This window comes from Vulpes lagopus, chromosome 2 (assembly GCF_018345385.1).
Source record: "Vulpes lagopus strain Blue_001 chromosome 2, ASM1834538v1, whole genome shotgun sequence".
Lineage (NCBI taxonomy): Eukaryota > Metazoa > Chordata > Mammalia > Carnivora > Canidae > Vulpes > Vulpes lagopus.
In genome coordinates, this window is record NC_054825.1 from 30391348 (window position 1) to 30419130 (window position 27783).

Below are 27783 nucleotides of genomic sequence, written 5' to 3' on the forward strand. Positions count from 1 at the left end.
GATTTTATTTATTTATTCATGAGAGATACACACAGAGAGAGAGAGAGGCAGAGACATAGGCTGAGGGAGAAGCAGGCTCCAGGATCATGCCCTGGGCCAAAGGCAGGCACTAAACCACTGAGCCACCCAGGGATGCCCTATTCTCTCTTTCTTAAGCATTCTTCCCAGACCCGCTCCTCTTCATTTGACCAACTTCAACTTCTTCATAGGTTAAGGTTACTTCTCCTTCTCCCAGGACCTCCTACAGGGAATTGAATTTCCTCCGTTTGATCCTTTTATAGTTATAATATTTATCACAGTTGTAACCACTACCAAATGTTTTAAGCTTTTTTTTTTTTAAGATTTATTTATTTATATTTATGATAGACACACAGAGAGAGAGAGAGAGAGAGAGAGAGAGAGAGAGAGAGAGAGGCGGAGGAGGGAGAAGCAAGCTCCATGCCGGGGGCTCGACGCGGGACTCGATCCCGGGACTCGATCCCGGGACTCCAGGATCGCGCTCCGGGCCAAAGGCAGGCGCCAAACCGCCGAGCCACCCAGGGATCCCCTGTTTTAAGCTTTTTAATGTCTGCCTTCCTTACTATAAATTCCCCCAGGGCACGGGCTTACAGACGTCTCCTACTCACTGCAGGTTAAGGAACTTGGACACGGTGGGTCCCTAATGCACCCTTGTCCACTGAATGTATAAAATCCTCGTCCGTAATACTGCTCATTTAGCTGACTGACCCAGGTTGCGCAGCTGATTCAAGATTCGAATCTATGGCATTCTAGCTTCGGAGCCCACGGTCTCAAAGCTGGAGCCGAAGGGAGATGAATTTAAGGAACTGCGGGTCTATTTGCAGAGGGCCACCCGCCGCAAGGAGCGCGGCGCCGCGCGCGCCGCCCAGGGCCCGGGAGAGGGGGCACGCGTCACGTGTACCCTGCAGGGCCCGCGGCCGCCGCACCCCGAGGCTGGAATGCGGCCCCGCCCCGCTCCCGCGCCAGCAAAACCCTGCTCTCCCCGGGTACTGACGTCAATGAGGGGGGCGCCTCGGGCACCGCGCTGGGGCGGCCGAGGGGGGGAGGGGCCCGGCGGACACGCCCCTCGCGCTGCTCCGCTGCTGATTGGGCCCGGGGAATCTTCGCACTCGGTTTCGAGGCCGGCGGAGGGAAGGGGGCGGGGCCCGGGCACGCCCCTCGCCCCTCTGTCGCTGATGATTGGCCCACGGAGTCTCCGCGTTCGATTTTGGGAGGCTCGCCCCCGAGCTCTCGCCAAGGCTCGGCCGAGGATTGGCTCTTCCCCGGCCGGGGAGCGCTTTCTCCGGGGAGTCGCGGTGTGACCTAGGTGGCCCGCCTGGGGCAGCCAGGTACGTAGCTCTGAGGCCCGGCTCGCGCTGCGGTGGGAGCGGGCGGGCGGGCCGTCAGACCCCGGTGCCGCTGGGACCCGAACCCGTAGTCCACTTAGGGCCCGGCATTGTGCGAAGCGGCCACGTCTGAGCCTCGGGGGCTGACCTGTGCTGGGGATGTCGCCCTGCAGCCTGGGCCAGGAGATCCCCTCCCAAGCTCTCGACCTGTGGGTGAACGCCGCCTGGACCTTGTGAGAGCCTTCGCATCAGGAAGCGCCCGCCCTTGCCAAAAGCCGTGAAAGGGTTGGGGTGGGCGCCTCTTAGCTTGCCCCATCCCGATTTGAGGTCTGTCGGCGCTGCCTTTCCGCGCGGTGAGTAATCGCTCTAACTCCCTGCGGGCCGTGGAGTGCTGAGGGCGCCGAGGCAGGCTTGGGAGACTTGACTTTCGATCCATGCTCCTTCCGAAGCCCACAGAAGCAGATAGCAGGCTCCGAGAGGTTTCTGAGCCTCCTGGGTCGTTCCTTCCCCTGAAGACCTCGACAACCATCTGGCAGGAACAAAAATAACCGTGGTTGAGAGGCTGGGCGCTGAGATCATACTACCTGGGTATATATCCCAGCCTCACCACCCACCTCCTGTTTGACTTTGGGCAAGTTACTTAACCTTTCTGAGCTCAGTTTTCTCATCTGTAAAATGTGTATAACCTTTTTAGTTATAGTGCTTCCTCATAGGGGTGAGTTAAAAAGATCACCTATTTGGAAGTGATGTTCTGTGTCTGACATGGAGCAAGCTGCCTCACTGGCAGCTGTGATTTAAAGGTCTACAGATGGATCCATTCCCCTTTGCCATCTTTTCCCAAGTGAAGGCCCCTTTTGAGGGAGTTTCATGAAAATGACAATGATTCTATACTGCCTGGTTGTTAAATTGCCTTTCCCTTACATCACTCATTCATGATGCAATGTACTGGAATGGATGCTTTCACTAGTACACCAATGTACTGGAATAAGGGAATAACCCTTATTCCTTTAAGGGTTATTTATTCTCACTCATTTGATGATGGGCAAAATGAGGCAGGGGAAACAGGCTTGTCAATGTCACCCAGTTTTCAGTGGCACGGCCAGAATTCAGGGTTCTTGAACTCTTGAAGAGAGTTATTTCTACACCTAGTTTATTTTCCAGTCGTGTCTGAGAATTGGTCTAGGAGTAGGGCCCTTTTGTCCACTTCCACATTAGATCTGCAGACTGACATGTATGCAGTTCTCTCAGTTACTTCTGGGGGTAGGGTTGGCCTTAAGGGCCTGGGGGCTCACACAGCCTTGTTGACTCGGCCTCCCAGTGGAGGAACCACAGATTTTGGCTGCTGTCCAGCCACAGGGGAGGCAGGCCAGGGCCACAAGTGTTGATCTGGGCCTTGGGCCAGAGCCTCCAGTTCTTTTTCCAAAGGCCCTTTGCCTCCAATTACAGATTATTACCATCACCAGGGTTATCTGAAGGAGGTGAGCTGAGTGTGGAAGCAGTTGCTGGCAGCTCGTGCAAGTGTGTTCTGCCTCTGGTAGTTGGTTACCTGTGCCTCTCTGAGACCATGGTCAGAATAGCTAGCTGTCTAAACTGAGCTTCATAGACTACAAAGGGTGCTCAATTGTGCGCTATATTTATGTATTACAAATTCATTGCATGGTGAGTCACTTTTTAAATATATTTCTTTGTTAGAGCTCTATAATTCATTTATTGCCTATTTCAAAACAAATTGAACTTTGTCCTTTTCCACATTTGGCATTTACTTTGGGGGTTCATTTTTAAGCTACTGTGTCATGCTGAAGTATTTTGCAATGAGTTTTTACTCATTTGTTCACAGACTCATGTTTATATTCTTTCACGTCAGCTCTGGGATGAAAGATCCACTTGTAATCTTTTAATATCTCTATGGTGTCATTTTCCATTTCAAAAAAGTACCATTGTTCAAGTATACACTGACTTCCATGAATTCAGGTCCTGTCGAAGAAATTAGGGGGGAAATAACACATTGAATAAGATAAGAGATGTTTCTTCTGGGGAGCCTGGCTGGCTTAGTTGGTAGAGTGAGCCACTCTTGATCTCAGGTTGTAAATTCAAGCTCTACATTGGGTGTAGAGATTACTTAAAAATAAAATCTTAGGGCAGCCCAGGTGGTTCAGCGGTTTAGTGCTGCCTTCAGCCTGGGGCGTGATCCTGGAGACCCAGGATCAAGTCCCACGTCGGGCTCCCTGCTTCTCCCTCAGCCTGTGTCTCTGCCTCTCTTTCTCTGTGTCTCTCATGAATAAATAAAATCTTTAGAAATAAAAATAAAAATAATAAAATCTTAAAAAAAAGTTTATTCTGATAATAAAAGTGTTCTAATTCATTTTCACAAAGTTTAATCCTATGTGAAATCTCATATTGATTTTTATTCTCTTACTGCTGGCTGACTCCCAGGGTAGCAGGCAGAGCCAAGAGTGAAGATCCTCAAAATCTAGAGGTGCCAAGGCACCCCACCCCAAAGTGCATGGAGGGTATGTTTGAAGCTGGAGGCTTAGACTCACCCAGATGGTTTGTTGGTGTGTTTATAACTTGCTGTAACTGGGATGCTGGAGGCTGGAGGTGGGGCCTTGTAGGGCTTCGTAGCACACACTGGTGGCTGTGAATATCTGGGAAGTTGGGCTCCAAGTCATCCCTGAGGCAGCTGCTGCTACTTAATCCTGTTGCCATTCTCTCTGAAGGGAGGGTAAGATTGCCTGAATCTGAGAGAAGCCCAACATGGCCTCTTCTCCCACCACCCAGACCAGCCTAGGAGTCTGCCCCAGGCTTGGCCACAGCCAGCGTAGGTCACTGGAGTGCTTTAGAGCAGTGAGTTCTCTGTGTTCTCCCAGTCCCTAACCCCAAGTCCCACAGCAGCAAAAACAGTGCCTTATCTCCAGGGAAGGTTGAGGAGAGCAGAAAGGAGGAACTACTGGTTGGGGAATTTCCTGGCACCTAATTAGCCAGACCTGTCCATACACGTTGCATTAAGGCCTCATCAGACGAGCAAATCCAGTCACTGCTTCCGTACAGACCTAGCCTCGTCATAGAACCATTGACTACACACGCCCTGAGACCAAAAGCATGAAGCTGTTCCTTCTTCCTGGTGTATGAGGGAAACAGAGGCCCACAGAGATGATGTGAAGTACCAGAGGCCCCTCAGCCAGCGAGTGGCACAAGGGCTCAGAGTCCTCTGACTCAGGAGCTGGTACTGTGTGCACTGGGCTGGGCTGAGCTGCGGTTCCAGATTTGTTTTGTGGGAGCTGGGAATCTTCCTCTGAGTGCTGCGGGTTCAAGACTACAACAGCAGATCACAGTCAACAGCTCTGACACTCAAGAAAAGATAAACTCTACAACCCCGCCCCTGCCTTGGGTGTGGGCTCGTCATTGTTCCCTTTCCAGTGGCAGGTTTCCCCTTTTATGAATTAGGTGAGAACAGAGCCCTCTCCCCCACAGAAATGATGGGCTTCAGTTTGCTCGGTGCTGCTTGGCTGTGAAGGCAGCCAAGGTATTCAAACACAGCTGCAGCCCCTTACACCAGGTCCTGGCCTTGGCTGAGCCTCTGGCATTGAATCTGTGTCTTGGCTTTCTTTGCTCCTCTCTGAGCTGGGAGGAAGGTAACAGTGTTTGATTCCTAGAACTATTTGGAGGATGAAATATCATGCATATTGTCCTATCACCAGTAAATGACCCAGAGTTAGCTTTTCAACATCAGCCTGAAAGTGTTGCCTGGTGACTATTGTTTTTTGGTCACTTTTTATCATCCAATTCGGGGGATTTGATTACCACACATACCATGTTTTTAACTGGATTTCATAATAGTGCTTAAGGAGATGTAGATTTAAAAATTCCCATTTCCAGATTAAAAAACACAATTTTTGTGGAGTTAATTTATCTGAGTCTTGTGCAGTTTTTTTTCTTTTTTTAAGATTTTATTTATTTATGAGAGACACAGAGAGAAGCAGAGACATAGGCAGAGGGAGAAGCAGGCTCCCTGTAGGGAGCCCTACGTGGGACTCGATCCGAGTCTCCAGGATCACTCCCTGGGCTGAAGGAGGCGCTAAACCGCTGAGCCACCCAGGATGCCCTCTTGTGGAGGTTTTAGTTAATAAATCTTTTGAAGAAAGTGGGGTTCTTATGATAGGAGGCCTAGGCACTGGGACAGGGTGAGTTTGGAAATTACTGGAATAAGGAGGTTGGTTATTGAGGTGAAGAGGAGGGAGGGCCAGTTACATTTGGGGAGTCTGAGTGAGTTGGAGAGATGTCTCAAAGTCTCAGGAAAACAAGGCAGGTGAGTGTTAAGGGCCGTGAAGCTGGGAATGCTTTATGTGATGTCCATTCTGTTTGAGTTTGTTACAAGAAGCATAGACATTTTGTATTGAAATGTATTTTAATTTTTACTCCCTTTTTAAGCTGGTTTCTGGTTTCTGGTTGACAGATATCTCTGTAGCTCCGTGGATGAGGGGAGGTCTGGTGTAGCAGCCAGGCCTTCCCCACTAGGCCTGGGGCTGAAGGGTGAAAGGAGCACAGGCAAGTCCTCAGTTGGCTTAGGCCAGAACAGAGGAAAAGGGATCCTGTCATACCCCTGATCCAATTACAAAAGTCAAGGAAACCAAAAGGGACAGGGTGTGGGGGCGGGGACAGAGGGGGTGGTGGCATTTGCATTTATTTGGCTCTTATCTGGTACCTGATACCACACTGGATTCACTCAGTCCTTTTTTTTTTTTTTTTGGATTCACTCAGTCCTTACAGCAATTCTGACAAGTGGTTATGAGCCTTACTTTACAGCTAGGCAGAGGCTCAGAGACGTTGAGTAACTTGCCTAGGGTCACAGCTAAGAAGGTGGCAGGACTGTGATTCAAGCCCAGTTCTGTGTAATGCCAAGGTCTTTGGTCTGCTTTCCAATCTCATAGCTTTTTCAGGCTGTACTGGAGACAAGGATGGGGTGAGTGAGCCTCAAATGTCTTTGTTATTCAAACTGAACTCTCTAGAACTGAGGAAGATCATTTAATTCTCATTTCCTATGGGGGGGGCATTGACATGAGCCTTCCTTTTATTGAACTCTTCTAGATCCCAACCTCTGCCCGTGGTTGTATATTCTAACCCTGTAGCCACCTCTTTGCCCCTATGTTCCTCTCCATGGCCTTTTGGACTGCAGTTAGATCTGATTGGTCTGTTTCATACTGTGCTTACTGAACCATATGGACTTGGTGTGTCTCCAGGGTCTTGAAAATAGGTAGGATGACCATTCTGTTTTCCAGCTGGAAAAGCAGAATAGAACATTGGGCACCGTTCTTAACACTGTCCTAAGTCCCCACTGCAGCCCTGTGAAGTAGGAATTGGTGCAGCTCACACATTCACACAGGAAGCAGGTGAGCCATTCTGGGATGGAGGTGGCCAGAAGTGGGATTCCAACCTACATATTCCAACCCCAAAACCCTTCTCACCTCTGTGCTACAGAGCCTTAGAGAGACCTGGGTTCCATTCTTCAGTTTCATTAGTGAAATGAGGATACAGTATCTACCCATAGGGTTGCTGTTATCACGTTTCGATGCGGTGGTTGTGTGATTACAACTCTCAGAGCCATGCCCAATACATTTAAACGCTCAACACAGTTCCGTGGCTGCTGTCAGCACTGTCCTCAGGACGTAGGTATCCGGGGTCGGCCTGGGCTTTACAGCCAGACAGACCTGGGTTCTGCTCCCAGCTCTCTGCTTATGCAAGGCTTTGTGACTGCGAAGGGTCATTTCAACCAAGTTGCACTTCTTCATCTGTATGGTGGGAATAAACCATTCTTACTTCATGGGTTGCTGTGACTCTTCAGTGAGATAGTACATGTATTGTATACATAAGCACTTCATAATAAAGTTTGTCGTTATTCACATTATATCCCCCAGGTGCCCTGAAAATTAGAGTGACTAAGACTTAGTGCACATTGACTCCTGGAGAATAGAAACACCAGAAACCCTTGCATCCGTTAGGCTGCAGGTTTGGGAATGGCCTACTGACTGAGGTCTCTCCATGCTTTCCTTCCCCAGAGCACCCAGGATGGGCACCCCAGCCTCTGTGGTGAGTGAGCCGCCCCTTTGGCAGGCTCCGGCCGAGGCCCGGGGCCGCAAGCAGGCCTCAGCCAACATCTTCCAGGACGCCGAGCTGCTGCAGATCCAGGGCCTATTTCAGCGCAGTGGGGACCAGCTGGCTGAGGAGCGAGCACAGATCATCTGGGAGTGTGCAGGAGACCACCGCGTGGCAGAAGCCTTGAGGAGGCTGCGTAGGAAGAGGCCCCCCCGGCCGAAACCACTGGCCCACTCACTGCACCACTGCAGCCGGCTCAGGTGGGTTCCTGGAACTGGAAGGCTGAGGGAGGGGAGCACCAGTGATGCCCCTTCCACCATGCTCCTGCCACCTGGCAGGGTGACCTGGAACCACTGACTTGGCCTCACTGTAAAGCACCTGCTGTGGGGGTTGTGAGGTCTACACAGTGCCTGTGACTGCAGTTACTACTAGAGTCATGTTGACCCTGTGAACTTCCATGGGAAGGAAGGCCTTCCAGGAAGGAGAAAATAGGACAGGCCTCCTTTTTCTCTGAGTCCCCCAACCTCCTAGGTCCCCTGTGCCAAAGCCTCCTTTTCCAGAGGTTGTCCAATTAGGAGATGGATGCCCTATTGGCATCACTTAATTTTGCAGTGATTCTCAGCCAGGGGAGGGATTTTTGTTTGGGAGAAAAAAATTGTTTCCCTGTTGTAGAATAGGTAACAATCACAATCTTACCTGTGGGATTATGGAGAACATAGTGTAGGAAGGTTTCGTAGAGGCAATGAGGTTTCAAAGTTGAGGAGCTTTAAACTTTCACGAGTCATCCCCCTTTGCCTAGGTCACGGACAGCCTGGGAACTGCAAACCCCACAAGGCCAAGCCGAACCACACAGCCTAGCCAATCACTGTGGGTTACGATCTGGGTTCTATTCTTCCCACTGCTTTCTTGGGGCCCCCAGTTAGAACATTAGACCTGAACAGGTCTTCCAAGTCATCAGGTCCGGGGGAGTAAATCAGGCCCTTGCTCATATTACCTCCAGTTGACTTGCAATTCCTGTTTAATATACCTTGCTAAGGAGGTTATTTGTTCCTCCAGTCTCATATCACAGCTGACTGATGATGGCTGCCATGGGTACAGCATGAGGAAGCTGGAGAAATGCTGAGTATCACATACCCTGTTCTAGCCCAGCTCTCTTTACAGAAATGTGAAAGCTTTGCCTGGGCTTTAGCTTTCAGGGGGTAGACCAAACTAGGCTTCTGGTCTTGTTTTACCCTGAACAGTCTGTCTTAATAGTCCGTTGTGACCCAAATCTCTTTAGTTCCCATTCTGTTCTTCCTATTGATGTGGGCCTATTATACACTTGTTCTCCGCAGAATCCCCGAGCCCTGCGCTCCACTGGCCAACCCACAGAGTGGTAGCACAGAGACAGCTTCTGGTGATCAGTATCTGAACTCCAGGAGGACAAGTGCCAGGATCCGCCGGAACTGGAAGAAGCCAGGCCCTACAAGCTACCTCCATCAAATCAGACACTGATCCAGGGAAGGAGCTGGGAATGGCATTATCTTCCCCAGGAATTACAGAGACTTTTTCCAAAAGGCCCAGGAGGTAAAGAAAGAGGAGAGACTGGAGGCAGATAGCCCCACAGGGGTAAATGAAAGACTACTGCCACTGGCCTGCTCCATTTGGAACAGGACTGGAAATGTCTCCTGAGCTCTAGGTTATGTGGGACCCATTCCTCACCAGAATGAGAAGAAACTGCGCCTCAGCTCTTCCCATCTAACAGTACACCTGGGCTGCATGATATTCCCCTAAGTGTTGGACACTCACACTGAGCATCTCACCACTCCTGCTACCAACCCTCCTGTTCCTGCTATAACCCACAGTCCAGCAGCCTGCCCACATCCCTGCCCCTGTCAGGCTAGCACAAGGAAACCGTGGTTTAAGTAGCAAAATAAAAACATTTGCATCAATAATTGTGTGAGTCTGTCACAGAAAGGGAGGATCCCCAAATGGACACTCTTAAACAAGGGGATGAAGGATTGTGCTTATTGCAGGGAAAAGGGGGGTGTTCCCAGGAAGGAGAAAATAGGACAGGCCTCCTTTTTCTCTGAGTCCCCCAACCTCCTAGGTCCCCTGTGCCAAAGCCTCCTTTTCCAGAGGTTGTCCAATTAGGAGATGGATGTAACTCTATAGGGTGGTCCTGATCCACAGAAGAGGGCTCCTGGACTCTGGCCAGTTCTAGAAGGGAGAGGCTATTCCAGTTGGCCTTGCATAGTGAGCACTGAGCCTGCAGTCATGTACTGGGATGCCAGCTCTTCAGCTGGTTTCTTTCTCCCCACGGGCCAACCATCAACAGCTAACCCAGGATTCAAAACTTCAAGCAGGCTATGATGCACAGACAAAACAGGGCTGCCCTCTTGTGGCCACGAAGAGAAGCTGAGTCCATATTCCTCATCTCAAACGCTTAGGGCTAGATGATTTTGCTATTCAGTATTTTTTCAGTTTTTGGGAAGTACTAAGTACAAGTGCTGCATAATCCCTAGTAGGGAAATATCTCATAACATAACAGTAATACTTCTGCAACAAATATACACGCTAAGAGAAAAACATGATGGTTACAAATAGTTTCAATTCATATCAATGTAGGTTCAGTCACATTTTGGTGTCAAATGAGTTAATGAAAATATTTTTGGTTTTCAGAGCACTAGGACTTTGGAAATGAGGACCTGTATAATTCAGGAGCCGTATCTCCACAACTCCATGGAAACACAGGGTTCTTTGTCCTTAAAATTTCATTCTACCTTGTCTTTCTCTCACCCAAGAACACTAGACGACAAAGGTCAGAATTGGACTTGTTATTCATACATTTGCATTGATTTAAATACATTACATACAAGTTCTACAGTGCGTTGGCAGAACAACACAGGCAGCAGCACTCTCCCAGCCCAGCCTCACCTCCCTGACATGAGAACAGGGCCTCGGGCTAGCAGAGGGCTGGGCTGTCCCATGAGTACCACCCAGAAGCCTGCCCTGGCACTTTGGGCCCCCAGCTCTCCCCGAGTCCACATTCAAGGCAACCTGAGTACAGACTTCAAGGAGAATGGAAACATGCCAGGAAAGGATGCCCCACACTCTTGCCAGGATTGGGACCAGCCCCCTCATACATTGAACCCAATCTCCTTCTCATCACAGGGCTGGTCTGGATGAGGGCAATGTGCAGATCTACTTGGCTGGAGGAAGCAACCAGCTTCCTCTAAGACTGCTTAGGCTCTCTTGACACCCAGATGAGACGCTTTACCAACAGGTTTATGTAGAGAGGTCTTGGAGAGCTAAACACACCATGGTACCCCCTCTGGCCTCTGGAAGCCTTGCTGCCCCTGCAGTCTGGGGGCAGGCACTGTCACAAACATGGTCCCAAGGCCAGATTCCAGGTCGGTCGAATGAGATTGTCAGGGCTAAGAGCTGTGTCTTTGTCCACCAGGTATGCATATCCAGCTCCCAGAGATTCTTCCTGTCAGCTGGAGGGAATCCCAGCACAAGCTGGCTCCTGGAGCTAGGATGCAAGGGTACCAGCTTGGCCCAGCTGACAAGAGGGCTGTACATCTCCGCTCTGCCTCCTGGGCAGCGGGAGCTGGGCAAGCAGAGGGCACACAGCCATAGTCCTCGCTCCCTTTCTTTGGTTGTTTTTCAAACCTTCGAGATAGTTTCTTTCCAAGGTTGATTGACCAATCGCAGGGTGCCAGAATCTTGAAGTGTCTAGCAGCGTAGAACTGCCGCTTAGCCACAGATGGCACCCTCTTTACTCCCTCTCGAGGCCATTCTTTGCTTTGGTGTAGAAAGGGCTTGGACACCTGGGAAGGGGGACAGCTGAGGGAAAAGACATGGAAACAGGAAGATGCACACTGAGCTGGGCAGGCACTGAGGGACAGTTTGAAGGCCTTTCTCCTCCGGGCGCTGCCTTTCTCAAGAACCCATGGAACAACTGGCCTGGAACAAGAAGTCAGGGAGCAAAGGGAAGTTGCCAACTGGGAAGAGAATACGAGTCCAGTATTCTCCACCAAGCAGCAGCAGTACCATAAAAAGAAGTGCAGGGACCTAATATCCTGTCCTCTTATGAGCTGAGATGCACCTCACTGAGACCCACTCCAGAACCCAGAACTGAACCCCTAAGTCAAAAGCGTTGAGAAAAAAAAAAAATCTAGCAACAGAACAAATTAGAGGACTGGTGGAGTTGTATCACAAGACTCAGGAAGCAAGGCTGGGATAAATTTACCCACAGACCAATTACAGCTCCCAGCATGCCCTTAGGCCAAAAGGGATTGCTTCTACATGCTGGGGCGGCTGTTTCCTCCCTCTTGCCATTGCCTGTATGATGGGCAACTACAAACCTGGCCTAGGGAACCTGCATCCCTACCAGAGCAGAGAGCAGAGCTGATCTCTATGACCATCTGCAGAACCACTGAGAGTTCTGGAGCAAAAGCGTCCCCACTGTGAGACTGGGCTGGGAGGCTTTCAGTCAGCCTATTGCACTGGTGGGAGAAGGGGAAGAAAAACTGGCAAAAACCCAAAGGAAAGGTGCGGCTCTGTCTGTCCCAATTGGTGAGTCCCCCAGTCGCCCTCTGAATCACGCAGCCGCCTTGGTCCACGAGAGTAAGGAACTGTGAGGCACGTGAGTATCTGGGTCCATGCAAATTTAGGTCTGGATCAGAGCTTTCTGACCTGAGAGGATCTGGGATTCTGCCTGGCTTTTGCTACTAATATTTAAATTCGTATTTGTGTGTTCATTTTCTGATGCAGAATATAATGAGGAATTGCCACAGAGCAGGGTGTCAGGGAGGGAAGGGGATGTCCCAGCCTGCCCCCAGGGGACGCTGGGAGATGCTCCTTCCAGGGCCTCTGGACTACTCCCACGGAGGCTCCAGCCCTCCCTAGTACTCAAAAGGGTCCAACAGCACACACTGTCCATCCGATTGTGCTTCTCCCTGTGCTTGGGAAAGCCCTGAGGGGGTGGCAAGCAGAGAAGAAGGGCTCTTAAGGGCACTGCTCTCGACCGGCTTCTCTGGCTTCTCCTGCAACCCACTCCCCAGGCTTCCTCCCAGCCCAAGTTTCAAACATGTCTTTGTCTGCCTCTCGGGCTACCACCACGAAAAGAAGGGCTTCCGACTCTGAAAGCTCTGTGTGTAGGACTCGCTAGAAGATCGCTGGTGGGATCGAGCCGTCTCGACAATCACGGGTGGCATCTGGACAAGGTGCAGGGGACTCTTGTTGTCTTTCAGGGCCTGGGTCAGATTTAGAATCTGCAGCAGGAAAAATAAGATCAGTTTGGGAATGACCAAGGCATCCTGGTCTGCCTCTGAAGGAAGACCTGCTGACAGAGTGCTTCCATAAATCAATACAAAAATAAATAATACCTAAATGGAAAATTAAGCAAATAGGGTATTTCCAAAAGTAGAAAAACAAAGGAGCAAAACACAGAATATGGAGACCACTACCACTCCGGTCATTTAAAAAAAGAAAATTAAAACCAAAACTCCCATTTTTTGCCATTCCCCTTAATAAGGATACAGAAGAAGCAGCAGCAGCCTCAAATCTGGGAAACAGTTCAGAGAGTCAGGCTCTGGGACCAGACCCTGGGCCAGTTTTTCCAAAACACAAGTGGATGATAAAGGCTTAAAAGTGAACAGGCCCTCTGACTCAGCAATTCTGTTTGTAGGAACTAAAGAAACAATCATGGGTATGCACAAAACACTTAGCTTCAACTAATACAGGGAAGTATTGTTTATAACAGTGAAAATGTATAAATACCCAAGAGTATGGGATCAGTTCATAATCTAAGGAATAAGAAACAGTGATTAAAAGATTTATTTTATTGGCGTGGAAAGTTGATCACGATGTCATTAGAATAGGACAGAGACTGTAGCCAGGATTATAATGTGACTCCACCTTTATTTTCTGAAATTCTTTCTTCCTATCTACCTATCTATAGAGAAACAAATTCTGGAAGTGGCAGTGATTATCTCTGGGTCCAGAAATTATAGGTGTTTTTCTTTTTTTTAAGATTTTATTTATTTATTCATGAGAGACACAAAGAGAGAGGCAGAGACACAGAGGGAGAAGCAGGCTCCATGCAGGGAGCCTAATGTGGGACTCGATTCTGGGTCTCCAGGATCACACCCTGAGCCAAAGGCAGGCGCCAAACTGCAAACCCACCCAGGCATCCTTTATAGGTGATTTTTATTTGCTCATTGTTGATCCTTATTTTCTGATTTTCCTACATTTTGAAAAGAGTCAAATATTTCACTTGGGTTCTCCCTCTAATGCTCTGTCTTTATCATTGTTTTCTAAACTTATGGAAAAGGTAAAAAAAAATAGTACAGAGAATTCCTGTACACCACTCAGTTTCTCCTCATTTTATTTTATCTTATTTTAAATAGGTTTAGTTTTTTTATTTTTTAAAGATTTTATTTATTCATGAGAGACACAGAGAGAGAGAGAGAATGGCAGAGACACAGAGGAGAAGCAGGCTCCATGCAGGGAGCCCGACATGGGACTCGATCCCGGGTCTCCAGGATCAGGCCCTGGGCTGAAGGCAGGTGCTAAACCGCTGAGCCACCCGGGCTGCCCCAGTTTCTCCTAATTTTAAATTTTCATGTAACTATGGTATATTTACAAGAACTAAGAAAATAACATTGAAAACATTACTATTAACCAAACTCGACTTAATTCGGATTTCATTACTTTTCCAGTACCATTCTTTTTCTATTTCAGGATCCCACTCAGGATACCACATTGCATTTAGCTTTTTACCAACTTTTGTTCATACTTTACAGATTTCAGAAATGTGCTCATGGGAGGGTACCTGGATGGCTCAGTCAGTTAACCATCTGCTTTTGGCTCAGGTCATGATCCGAGGACCCTCCCTCTCCCCAGCTTGTGCTCTCTTACTCTCACTCTCTTTCTCAAATAATAAATAAAATCCTACAAAAAAAAAAGAAATGTGTTCATGAGAACATGTTCATCAAAATTAGAATCACCACCATTATCTATTCTGACAAGACAATACAAAAATGGAAGTTGTCCTATGATAGCCTTCCTTCTTTATAAAACACAGTCTTTTTTTTTTTTAAGATTTTATTTTTAAGTAATCTCCATACCCAAGGTAAGGCTCAAACTCAAACCCCAAGATCAAGAGTCACATGCTCTACCGACTGAGCCAGCCAGATGCCCATGAGCTGCTTTTAAACTGCACAATACTAAAAAAAATAAAAAATAAAAAATAAAATAAAATAAAATAAAATAAAATAAAATAAAATAAAAATAAAAAAACTGCACAGTACTGAAGATTTTCACGACCAGGCCACAGACACAGGGGAGGGTAAGCACGGCTGCACCCTCAAATCAAGGAGACACACAGCCCTCAAGCCATAAATATTCCTGGTCTGCAAATGCTGCTCATGAAGAGGCAGAGATACAACTGAAACAGAGGTGAGAAGTGAGAACTGGATCCTACCAGTAACTTTTTTTTTTCACTTGTTTTGGTACCTATCAGCATCCTCTACTGCTTCAAAGACCACTGAACCTGAACTCAGGGTAGAGAATGAAAAGGAGGTTCAGATGGAATTGGAGTGAATTGTGCAGAGACTACCCAACTCAAGAGAGAGGATTTTAAACCTGCTCTGGCTGGTTCTTCCTGAGCTTCCTTTGGTTCTTTGGGTTAGAAGCTGCCTCTGAAGGAGTTGGGGTAAAATGTCAAATTATCTACAACTTACTTTCAAAAGATCTGGCCAAAAATAAAATATATCAATCTATCTATCTAGGGAGAGACAAATTACACAGGTACTTTATTTTTTTAAAGATTTTATTTATTCATGATAGACAAAGAGAGAGAGAGAGAGAGAGAGAGAGAGAGAGAGAGGCGCAGAGACACAGGCAGAGGGAGAAGCAGGCTCCATGCCGGAAGCCTGATGTGGGACTCGATCCCGGGACCCCAGGATCGCGCCCTGAGTCAAAGGCAGGCACCAAACCGCTGAGCCACCCAGGGATCCCCTACACAGGTATTTTAAAAAGAGAAAATATATAGGGATATACAGAGATAGATATTTTTCCAATAGATAATCTACAGAGATACAAGGAAACAGATATAGAGATAAAGCAAGTGTGGCTAAGTGTAATAATTGGTGAATCAGGAAAAGATCCTACTCTTTACTGAGGTTTGAAATTTTTCAAATTAAAAAGTTGATGAAAAACTGATAGCAGGCACATAATGCGAAAGAATCAACACTGTCTTTGAACAGGCCATTTAAAGAGGCTTGACCTCAGACCCTACACTCTAACACCTGGTGTGAAGACTTTATGGTGAGCGACAACTTCTGTCCCCCAACTCCGTGTCTCTAGGAGCTCCTGACTCTTCTCCTCTGGCTCAGAGCCCTCACACAGACACTCTGTGATGACAGCTGAGGCAGGTAAAGGATTGTGACCCCCTTTCCCTGTGGTATGGCCGACCTCTGGAAGACAAAAGCTCATTTTGCCACGGGATGTGACTGGTGAGCAAGTGAAGATGTGACTAATATACTGGCATTCTACCTGCTGAAAGGAGCTGGATGCTCATGAAACCTTACGGGGTCCAGAGGCAGCCACTCTAGGCTGTAAGAGGCCAAAGGGCTCTCAAAGGACATTAGGTGCACAAAACAGAAGAAAGAGAAAAACTGCACTTCCTCCTTTTTGCCACTCTAGACAACGGCCCTAACTGGAGCAGACGAAAGGAGGATGGCTAGGGTTGTGGGCAAGGGATGGAGTTGGGAAGGGATGAGGGAAGAAAGTATACCACAGGCACAGAGGCACAGCCTACATAAACTTGAGAAGAAGTTCATTCCTTTAGGCTGAGTTCCCTAATACCACAGTACATCAAGTGGCTTTTAAGGTTTCCAAAAATTCCGCCAGCTTAACCGTGCCCTTACATTACTTGGGAAATGTAGGAAGACCAAGTTACTGGTACGCAGGCAGCTCTAACTGCAGCTCTTAAAACCTCTGTACATCCCATTTCCAAGGAAATATGGACTCAGTAACCCCAAGAGTTGCTCTCACCAGAAGCCTTTACCTAAATGGTAAGAAGACATAAATGCATAATTACAACTAGAAAGATCTTGTCCTTTAAAGATGTGACAAGCTGCCTTTTCTGTATACATAATCATAAAATAGCTAATGCTTATCGAGAACTTCAATCAAGCACTACTCCAAATCATTTATCTCATAATAACTCTATGGTGTAGGTGCTGTTATTACTCCCATGTTACCAATGGAGAAACTAAAGGAAGGAAAGACTAAGTAATTTCTCTGAGACCTCACAGCCAATAAGTGACAGAGCCAGGATTCAAACACAGGCACCAAGACCAGGGTGTGCCCCTTAACTATTAGGCCATCCCATATCTCTTTATCTTTTTTTAAAAGATTTTATTTATTTATTTGACAGAGAGAGAGAGAGAGAGAGAACGTGCACACACATAAGCAGGGGGAGTGGCAAGCAGAGGGAAAGGGAGAAGCAGGCTCCTCGCTGAGCAGGAAGCCTGATGCAGAGCTCTTCACAACCTGAGCCAAAGGTAGACACCCAACTGACTGAGTCACCCTGGCGCCCCCATCCCAAATCTCTTTAAAGTGATAAGAACATCAGTGCCCTTTAAAAGTTTTAAAACGGCAGCCCTGGTGGCATAGCAGTTTAGCGCCGCCTGCAGCCCGGGGCCTGATCCTGGAGACCCTGGATCGAGTCCCACGTCGGGCTCTCTGTATGATGCCAGCTTCTCCCTCTGCCCCCCCCCTTTTTAAAATTTATTTATGGTAGTCACAGAGAGAGGGGGGGGGGGAGGCAGAGACATAGGCAGAGGGAAAAGCAGGCTCCATGCACCAGGAGCCAAACCGCTGCGCCACCCAGGGATCCCAAAAAAAAGTTTTAAAACAATTTTTCAGGCATAGTCTTTACTAATTTGGAAGATCAGCAATGCTCTACGGGTTTCCTTAGCTTAGTTCCTTTCCTTAGTTTCCTTAGCTTCTTTAGCTCTCTTAAAATGGAGAGAGAAGAAATAATATGACTTATAACCATTACAAAAATTATAACCACAGCCAATATATATGAATGCTAACCATGTGCTAGGTAGGTAATTGTTTTAACTAAACACCTGATATGAATTATCTTATGTAATCCTCTGGCCAACTCTGCAAGGTGTTATTATTGTCACACTTTATAAACAAGGATACAGAGGCTCTTGCCCAAGATCGCAGAGCTTACAAGTAGTGAAGAGGTCTGACTCCAGAGGCTAGCTCTTAACCACCAAGGCATATGGCCTGCCTTGAACAACCTGAGGACAGTGGACCCTGGGTCAATTTACCAATGAACTACCCAACACCTGGCACAAAGCTGAGCACACAGTAAATCCTCACCAAGCACTGGATACCATGGAAGAGATGGGAAATTGGAAAGGGCTACCTTTCCTCTCCCATGTGCTAAGACAGAGTCATAAATAAGCATGGCATAAACTCAAAGGGTATACAACACAAGCTTTACACATTTACTCAACACGAGCATACAACCCTCCCAGAAAGATCCCAAGAATGACACCAGGAGGAAATCCCAGGCTTACCTGTCCCCGCATGACAGCAATCTGCTTATGGAACTGGCCCCTGTCAAAACCAGGATCTTTCTGCAAAAGGGCAGGAGATGGAACCTGCATGAATCCCTCAGAATTCTTTTTCATTTTCTTCCCCCAAATAGAAACTTTCTAATAAAGAAAACTTACATAAGGCTTACGAGGCTTAGTGAAGTTAACTACCACCCCAAGAACTGTTTCACAGACAGGGAAAGAGAGAACAAGTAAGTATCTTGTCCTAAGTCTCATTATTAACTCTAAAGAACTCCAGGCTCTAGTGCTCCATTTGAAAAGGGAGAGCTCTGCAGATACACCACAGCCCCATGAAATGCAGGATAAACCCATGGTGATTTATCACAGATGTCAATTTTTTTCAAACCAACCCAAGCTAGGTCTTTGCTGTCCACATGTGGGAATCTTGCTTGCTCTTCACTGGCCAACACAAGTCAGAAGAGTGTTAGCCATTCTCTCTTGGCTTGTATCAGGACCCATTAGAAAAGCCATTAGAAATTCCTTCTTCCATATGGTTATAAGGTTGAGGATCCCAGGGCTAACCTTGAAGAGTTCATATAGGTCCTCCTCCAAGTCCTTGACAAAGTTAGGGTCCGATATCTTTGGAAGAATCAGATCTTTGATCTCCTGAGAGAACGGAACTTTTGCCTGGGGCAACCAGGCCCAGTAAAAGGGATCTGAAAAGAGGAAAAAACACAAAGCAAAGCTGCCCATCTATGTCCTCCACCTATCAGAGCACTGCAAAAGGCAGAACACCCCTCTCACATGATATACAACAGGAAAGAAAATAACAAGGGCTGTTAACCCTATGGCTATAGAGTAATTGGAGGAATTAGGATTTAAACCTAGGACTGCCAAATCCTAGTCCTCTTTCCAGACGTGACATGACCTTCCAGTGACTTGCAAGGAGACACTGAAAAGACAGACTGATATTGCAAAGCAGTTAGTGATCCCCGACTTGTATTGCTCTCTTTTTCCAAGAGTTTCTCATTATAACAGGGCAGGGGCTGACTTCCAGGATGTCAACAAGGAATATAGAACACTGACAATGGCTTATATTTAGAAACCCAAATAGAATAAATTATAATAAGACAGTCCTCATAAAGGAGAAATATGCAAACACAGATGAGAAAATTCAACTGTGTGCTTGTAATAGGAATAATATAAGGTAAAAATGACAATAATAGCTTGTATTTTGCAGTACTTGCCATATGCCAGCTACTGTGCTAAATGCATGAGCTGCTTTATTCCATGAATTCTTAGAACAATCCTGTGGTAGAGTTATTATTATCTTCATTGCATAGATGAGAAACTGAGAGTGAGCAAGAAAAGAGCCAGACCACAGTGGTCTCAGACTTACATGCCCTCCAGGAATCAGGATGTTTCAGGGGGAAAGCCAGACCATTGTCTATGGCAGCCACCTTGATAACTGGCTCCTTCACCACCACCCAGTCTGTGTCCTGAAGAGCAAGGAAAGACTAAATATTTAGAGTCCCACCTGTCTCATGCCCTTTAAAGTAGTAGTAGCAAAGCACCCCACCTCAACCCCCTCAGGCACCAATCCTTATTCAACCTCTGAACTGGTTTTCATAGTTACCTAAACTTAGTTTTTTGTTTTTTTTTAATTGGAGTTCAATTTGCCAACATATAGCATATCACCCAGTGCTCATCCCATCAAGTGCCCCCCTCAGTGCCCGTCACCCAGTCACCCCAACCCTCCACCCACCTCCCTTTCACACTACCCTTTGTTCATTTCCTAGAGTTAGGAGTCTCTCATGTTCTGTCATTCTCACTGATATTTTAAACTTAGTACATTTATGGCACCTCGGCCTTGGCCTATTCAAGGTTCTAAGACTCCCTTATCTTAGAAAAGGTACACTTCCTCAGGAGTTGCCACAGTCCTTGGTAAGAAGGAAACTGACAATAACAAAGGTACCTCTAAGCCTTTCCTCCTAGGGAAAGGCAGTGAGAGTCCTGAGAGTATGAAAAAGAAAAAGAAAAATCAAATTCAGCCAGCTAAAGTCCTTGACCAGATGCTACTTCACTGGTGACCACATTTTCCCACGACATGACAGAGCCATGGAAGGTAACAGCTGGTTGCTCTTACACAAGAGAGTCTCTTGCCATTTCAGTGATAAGGGACAAGGTCAATTGCAAAGAGTGGGGCAGGGTACCCATGACAGTCTGCCACTCTCATGACTATCTACTTGGCTCCATGCTTCAGGTTCACAGGTGCCATTACAGAAACAGGGAATGTGGGTCGAGGATACCTGCATCAGAATCCCCTAGGATATCTTATTAAAAGTCTGGAATCCTGAGTTTTACCCTAGAGCTAGTGAGGGAAAGGCCTGAAGAATCTGTACTATTTTTAATAAGCTCTTCAGGTGATTCAGACGTACAAAATTTGAGAACCACTATTAGAGAGTAAAAACACTATGAGAATGTGTTAACTAACCTTATTGTGGTAAATACTTTGCAAAATATACATTAAAGTCACCACATTGCACATCTTAAAACTGCACACAGTTGTATATCAATTATATTTAAATAAAGCAGGACAAAAAACACTCACTATAAATAAAAGTCAATCTCACTCTCCTATTCTAGGTAGCATTCCCACTAATTTTTTTAAATGTGCAGACTGAGCAGAAATACAGAAGCATGGTGGAGTACGCAAGCAATGAAAAAGTATGGAAAGCTGCAGGAACCAGCTTCTTCTAAACTGATATTCTGTGGAACTGTCTGTGGAACTATTAGGAGAAAAATATTCTTAAAAAGTTTAGAAATCACTGGGCCAAATAAAATTAAATAGGTTCATCTAATGAACTACTTTTCAGGCCTTTACAATGCTACTATGCAAGTGTATCTCCAAGAAAGGCATAAAATATGTGATATAGCCCAAAGATATTTGAACTTTCCTTCATTCTATCTTTATTGACATCACTCAATAAGATATTGCTTAAAAAACAGATTGATAACTCTATCAAATATTAACTTATCAATTTTAAACACATGTGCTATCCTGATTCTCTTGAACCTATGTTACCTAATCTCTGATTATTATGTTTCTGTATTATGCATACATACTACCTCATCCTTCATCCTCTTCTTCGAGACAGAGATCAACCACTTACCCGAGAGCTAGAACTATCCATTGGACAGTCATATTTAATCAGCCAGTTGTCATTGCCTCGATCTGTGAACAGAAACATGAAGTTAGGAAAAACTGGGGTGACTTTCACTTTCAGTATGAGGGATTTCATATTTTGGGCACTTGGACCTATCATTCTACTGAGAACTAGAAAAAACTGATAAAAAAAAATTTTTTTAATCTCTTGAAGGTACTGGAGATTTTAACAAGACCATTAAGAGTGTCTTAATGTGTCTTCCAGGTCCGAAGTGTCGGACCTGGAAGAGGAGAAAATTCAGAAAGAGAATCCATCGTTTGTGGCTTTTCTCTTAGAGCACCTGCTGATTTGGGAAGAGGTAGCTAAGAGGTTGAGAGATGGAACACTGTTCTAATAGCCATGTGGAGCTAGGGAGACAAAACCCTAGTCTGGTGACTGATAAGGAGGAGAAGACCCTGCTAAATCCCCCATGCTGTGGTTTGAAATCTGAAGGATGACACCTTGGAACTAAGTAGAGTTTCTCTTCAACACCAGAAATTAAAGTGAATCTGGATAGCTAGTACCCCTAGCTGCTTGCCAAGTACAAACATCTTCTTCTACATGGGATTTATATTAGCATCCAGGCCTCCAAATATTTCTACCATTTTTGATATATAATATCTGACAATCAAAAATAACGAGATATAGGGATGCCTGGGTGGCTCAGTGGTTGAGAGTCTGCCTTTGGTTCAGGGCATGATCCCAGAGTCCCAGGATCGAGTCCCATATTGGGCTCCCTGCATGGAGCCTGCTTCTCCCTCTGCCTGTCTCTACCTCTTTCTCTGTGTCTCTCATGAATAAATAAATAAAATCTACCTATCTATCTATCTATCTATCTATCTATCTATCTATCTATCTATAAAAACTGGTATATAAAGAGACACAATGACATAAATAAAAACAAAGAAAACATAAAAGTAAACTAAATCTACAGGGACTTCGAACAATGAAAATACAGACACTAAAATATGCAAGATAAAATCCTTAATATGTTTAAGATAAAAGGCAAGATTAAGAATATTAGCAGAAAATAAGAATTCACAAAAAAGAATCAAATAGAAATTTAACAACTGAAAAATATGGTTACCACATTGAGAACTTCATGGGCAGCCTGGGTGGTTCAGCGGTTTAGCGCCACCTTCAGCCCAGGGCATGATCCTGGAGACTCGGGATTGAGTCCCACATCAGGCTCCCTGCATGGAACCTGCTTCTCCCTGTGCCTGTGTCTCTGCCTGCCCCTCTCTCTCTCTCTCTCTCTCTGTCTCTCATGAATAAATAAGATCTTTAAAACAAAAACAAATTGAGAACTCCAATAGATGAGCTTAACAATAGATTGTGCCAAAGACAGAAGTAATGATCTGAAAGACAGTCACAAAAAGAGAACAGAATGAAGCACCCAGGAAAAAAATGTGTTACTAACAACATGTGATTGGATTCTTAAGAAGGAATGGAGAAAAAAAAAAATGAGCAGAAGTAATTATTTAAAGAGAGAATAGGGGGATCCCCGGGTGGCTCAGCAGTTTGGCACCTGCCTTTGGCCCAGGGTGTGATCCTGGAGACCTGGGATTGAGTCCCACATCGGGTTCCCAGCATGGACCCTGCTTCTCCCTCTGCCTGTGTCTCAAATAAAATAAAGAAGAGAATAGGGATGGCCTGGCTGCCTCATCAAAAGTGCATGCTACTCTTGATCTTAGGATTGTGAGCTCTAGCCCTACAGTGGGTGTGGAGATTACTTAAGTAGATAACTTTTTTTTTAAGTAGATAACTTTTAAATAAATAAAATAAAGAGATAATAACTGAGAATTTTCCAAAAGTGACAAAAGGTTTCAAACTATTGATTCAAGGAAACCTATGAATCCCAATAGGATGTATACAAAGAAAACTACACCAAGCGTATGGCAGTAAAAATTTTGAAAACCAACTACAGGGAAAATCTCAAAGGAGCTAGAGAAAAAGAGATTACCTTCAAAGAAACAATAATACAGGAAGAAATGACTGGGCATGGAGCCTGCTTGGGATTCTCTCTCCCCCTCTCCTTCTGTCCCCCCACCCCCACTCACATGCTCTCAAAAAAAAAAACCCAAAAAAACAGACAGACTTCATCATGCAGAAATAGAAAATCTGAATAGATCTATAACCAGTAAGAAGATTGAATCTGTAATGAAAAATCTCCCAACCAATAGCCCTGGACCATCACTTCACTGATGAATTCTACCAAACACTTGAAGAAGAACTACCACCAATCCTCCTCAAACTTCTCAGAAGTTTGAGGAAGAGGGAACATTCTAAACTCATTTTATGAGAGCAGCCTTACTTTGACATCAATGCTAGACAAAGACACTACAAGAAAATGATAGACCAACATCCCTTATAAATAATGCTGCAAAAATCCTCAACAAAATACTAGCAAATGGAATTTAGCAGTATATTAAAAGGATTATGGGGTGCCTGGGTGCCTCAGTCAGTTAAGTGTCTGCCTTTGGCTCAGGTCATGATCACAGAGTCTCAGGATCAAGCCCTTCATCAGGTTCCCTGCTCAGCTGGGAGTCTGCTTCTCCCTCTTCCTCTGCAACTCCCCTCCACTTGTGCTCTCTCTCAAATAAGTAAATAAAATCTTAAAAAAAAAAAAAAAGGATTATATACCATGACCAAGTGGGCTTTATTACTGCAAAGTAAATATGGTTTATCATAAGAAAACTGATTAATGTGACATACCACATTAGCAGAATGAAGGGAAAAAACAATGATCATTTCAATTGATGTAGAAAAAGCATTTGACAAAATTCAACATCCTTTTTTAAAAATTATTTATTTTTTTTAGAGAGATAGTGCATGTGTGCAAGTGGAGGGGCAGAGGGAGAGGGAAAAAGACAATTTTAAGCAGGCTCCACACCCAGTGCAGAGCTGGAAGAGGAGCTCAATCTCATAACCCTGAAATCATGACCTGAGCCAAAACCAAGAGCTGGATGCATAACTAACTGAGCTACCCAGGTGCCCCTCAATATCTTTTCATAAGAACACTTAAACTGGAATAGAAGGAAAACCTCAACATAATAAAAGTCATATGTGAAAAACCCACAATAAACATCATACTCAATGGTGAAAGACCAAAAGCTTTTTCTCTAAGATCTAGAACAAGGCAAAATGCCTGCTTTCAACATTTCTATTCAACATGTTACTGGAAGACCACAGCAGTTATGCAAGAAAAGGAAATAAAAGGCATCCAAGTTTGAAAGAAAGAGGTAAAATTATCTTTGGTTGCAGATGATATGGTTTTATATGTAGAAAACCCTAAAGATGCCATACAAAAAAAGAGAATAAACTCAGCAAAGCATCAGAATACAAAGTCAATGCACAAAAATAATTTTTATTTCTTTTTCTTTTTTTTTTAAATTCTTATTTATTTATTCATGATAGACATAGAGAGAGGCAGAGACACAGACAAAGGGAGAAGCAGGCTCCATGCGGGGAGCCCGACCTGGGACTTGATCCTAGGACTCCAGGATCATGCCCTGGGCCAAAGGCAGGCGCCAACCCGCTAAGCCACCCAGGGATCCCTAATTTTTCTTTCTTTCTTTTTTTTTTTTTTTTAATTTTTATTTATTTATGATAGTCACAGAGAGAGAGAGAGAGAGATGCAGAGACACAGGCAGAGGGAGAAGCAGGCTCCATGCACCGGGAGCCTGATGTGGGATTCGATCCCGGGTCTCCAGGATCGCGCCCTGGGCCAAAGGCAGGCGCCAAACCGCTGCGCCACCCAGGGATCCCCCTAATTTTTATTTCTTTTGCTAACAACAAACAATCCAAAAAGCAAATTGAGAAAACAATTCCATTAGCATCAAAAAGCATAAAATCCTTAGGAATTAATTTAACCAAAGAGATAAAAGACTTGTAAATAAAAACTACATTGCTCAAAGAAATTAAAGACATAAATAAATGGAAAGACCTCCTATGTTCATAGACTGGAAGATTCAATATTGTTAAGATGTCAATACTACTCAAAGCTATCTACAGATTTAATGCAATTCCTATCAAAATCCCAATGATGTTTTTCATAAAAATAGAAAAACCCATCCTAAAATTCCTATGGAATCTCAAGGGACACCAAATAAACAAAACAATACAGAAAGAGAAGAACAAAGCTGGAGGACTCATACTTTCTCCAAAACTTCCAAATTTATTATAAAACTATACTTAGGGGGATCCCTGGGTGGCGCAGCGGTTTAGCGCCTGCCTTTGGCCCGGGGCGCGATCCTGGAGACCCGGGGTCGAATCCCACGTCGGGCTCCCGGTGCATGGAGCCTGCTTCTCCCTTCTGCCTATGTCTCTGCCTCTCTCTCTCTCTCTCTGTGTGACTATCATAAATAAATAAAAATAAAAAAAAATTAAAAAAAAAAAAACTATACTTACTACAGCAGTGCCTGGGTGGCTCAATCAGTTGGATGTCCAACTCTTGGTTTCAGCTCAGGATGTGATCTCGGGGTTATGAGATTGAGCCCCATGTCAGGCTCTGTGCTGGGTATGGAGCCTGCTTAGGATTATCTCTTCCCCTCTCCCTCTACCCCCACCGACTTACACACATGAGTGCACTCTCTCTCTCTTAAACAAAACTATACTTACTACAAAGCTATAGTAATCAAAATAGTGTGGTACTAGCATAAAGGCAGACATATAGATGAATGGAATACAATACATTCTAGACATAAACTTTTGCATATATGGTCAAATGGTTTTCAACAAGAGTGACAAGATACTTCAACAGGAAAAAGACAGTCTTCAACAGATGGTACTGGGAAAACTGGATATCCACATACAGAAAATGAGGGTGGACCCTTACCTCACACCATATACAAAAATGAACTCAAAATGGATCCATGACCTAAATCTAAGACTGAAAACTATGAAACTCTTAAGACAAAAACATAGGGCAAAAGCGCTTCATGGCATCCAATTTGGCAATAATTTCTTATCTATAACACCAAAGGTACAGACAATAAATAAAAAAATAGACAACCTGGACTTAAAGAAAATTTTAAAAATTGCATCAGAAGATGCTATCAGGGCAGCCCCTGTGGCTTAGCAGTTTAGCGCCGCCTTCGGCCTGGGGCGTGATCCTGGAGACTTGGGATCTGCATCGGGCTCCCTGCATGGAACCTGCTTCTCCCTCTGCCTGTGTCTCTGCCTCTCTTTCTCTCTGTGTCTCACACGAATAAATAAATAAAATCTTTAAAAAAAAAGAAAGAAAGAAAGAAAAAGAAGATGCTATCAACAGAATAAAAAGGTACCCCACAGAATGGGAGGAAATATTTGCAAATCATGTATTTGATAAGGAATTAATATCCAGAATATGTAAAAAAAAAAAAAAAAAAAGTCCTACAAATCAATAACAAAAGGAGTTGAAAAGACATTTCTCCAAAGATATGCAAATGGCCAAAAAGTATATGAAAAGATATTCACAACATCACTTAGGGAAATGCAAAAGTACAATGAGAGATCACCTTATACCTATTAGGATGGCTATGATCGAAAAACAAAACAAAACCCAGAAAATAACAAGTGGTGAGGAAAAGATGCAGAAATTGGAATCCCTGTGCACCACTGATGGGAATGTAAAATGATGCAACCACTGTGGAAAATAGTATGGCAGTCCCTCAAAAAACTAAACACAGGTCAATCATACTTTAATTAAAAAAAATAAACAGAGACATCTGGGTGGCTCAGTTAAGCATCTGCCTTTGGCTCAGGTCATGATCTCAGTGGTCCTTGGATAGAGCCCTATGTCAGGCTCCCTACTCAGTGGGAAGTCTACTTCTCCCTCTCCCTTTGCCCCTCCCTCTGCTTATGCACATACGCATACACTCTCTCTTTCTCAAATAAATTTAAAAATCCTAAAAAAATAAATTAAACAGAACTGCCATCTGACCCAATAATTCCACTTCTGGGTATATATTCAAAAGAAATGAAAGTAGTTTCTCAAAGATATTTGTACACCCATGTTTATAGCAGCATTATTCTCCAAGAGCTAAAACATGGAATCAACCCAAATGTCTATCAACAGATAGATAAGCAAAATACAGCATATACATACAATGTATATTCAGCCTTAAAAATTAGTAAAGAAATTCTGATATATGCTGCAACATGAATGAAGCTTCGGGGCATATGCTAAGTGAAATAAGCCAGTCATAAAATGACATACTGTATAAGCCCACTCATAAGAAGTACTTAAAGACAAAACTGTCTGGTGATAGGTCTTGCTACTATAAGTAACTAGGGATCAAGGACAAAAGTACTCTCCATGTTGCTTTGGAAGAGCCAATATATCTTCTGTCTGGGACCAGAAAAGAGACTAAGATAAAACGTTAGTTATTACTAGCTCTAGGACTCACTACCTCTGATAAACATAAATGATGTCCTGAATAAAGCTTGTCTTGGAAAAGTATTTTTGAGGCCCTTCTCACTTAGAAAACCCTCATCCCTAGAAAGTACTCTGGAGTAGAGCCAGGCAAGCCCCCAAGCCTCTGCATGCATGCTGCACAGCAGTCTAATACAGGCCCCAGGTGCCCACAGCTG

The 27783-nt window shown here is 45.0% G+C and overlaps 2 protein-coding genes across 3 annotated transcripts in view; one reads left to right on the top strand and one right to left on the bottom strand.

Annotated features, from left to right (window-relative positions):
- The first annotated feature begins 1105 nt into the window (after nucleotides 1-1105).
- Nucleotides 1106-9364, top strand: AVPI1 (arginine vasopressin induced 1). 2 transcript variants are annotated; one of them, XM_041744126.1, is made up of 4 exons: nucleotides 1106-1346; nucleotides 1517-1696; nucleotides 7397-7693; nucleotides 8768-9364. In XM_041744126.1, exons 3-4 carry the CDS (start codon nucleotides 7407-7409, stop codon nucleotides 8925-8927), a joined length of 447 nt encoding a protein of 148 aa, XP_041600060.1. In that variant the 5' UTR covers nucleotides 1106-1346; nucleotides 1517-1696; nucleotides 7397-7406; the 3' UTR covers nucleotides 8928-9364. The 2 variants fall into 2 exon arrangements, with proteins under 2 accessions (XP_041600060.1, XP_041600059.1); XM_041744125.1 differs by lacking the exon at nucleotides 1517-1696 and having other exon boundaries at nucleotides 1107-1346.
- Nucleotides 9365-10234: 870 nt separating this feature from the next.
- The window catches only part of PI4K2A (phosphatidylinositol 4-kinase type 2 alpha), a 31438-nt gene continuing 13889 nt past the window's right edge, over nucleotides 10235-27783 (bottom strand). Inside the window, exons 5-9 of the mRNA XM_041744124.1 lie at nucleotides 21178-21239; nucleotides 19404-19503; nucleotides 18587-18720; nucleotides 18026-18085; nucleotides 10235-12691 (exon numbers count right to left, since the gene is read on the bottom strand). Of these exons, the coding sequence (XP_041600058.1) occupies nucleotides 12530-12691; nucleotides 18026-18085; nucleotides 18587-18720; nucleotides 19404-19503; nucleotides 21178-21239 (518 nt within the window). The 3' untranslated portion in view covers nucleotides 10235-12529. The remainder of the gene's footprint in view (nucleotides 12692-18025; nucleotides 18086-18586; nucleotides 18721-19403; nucleotides 19504-21177; nucleotides 21240-27783) is intronic.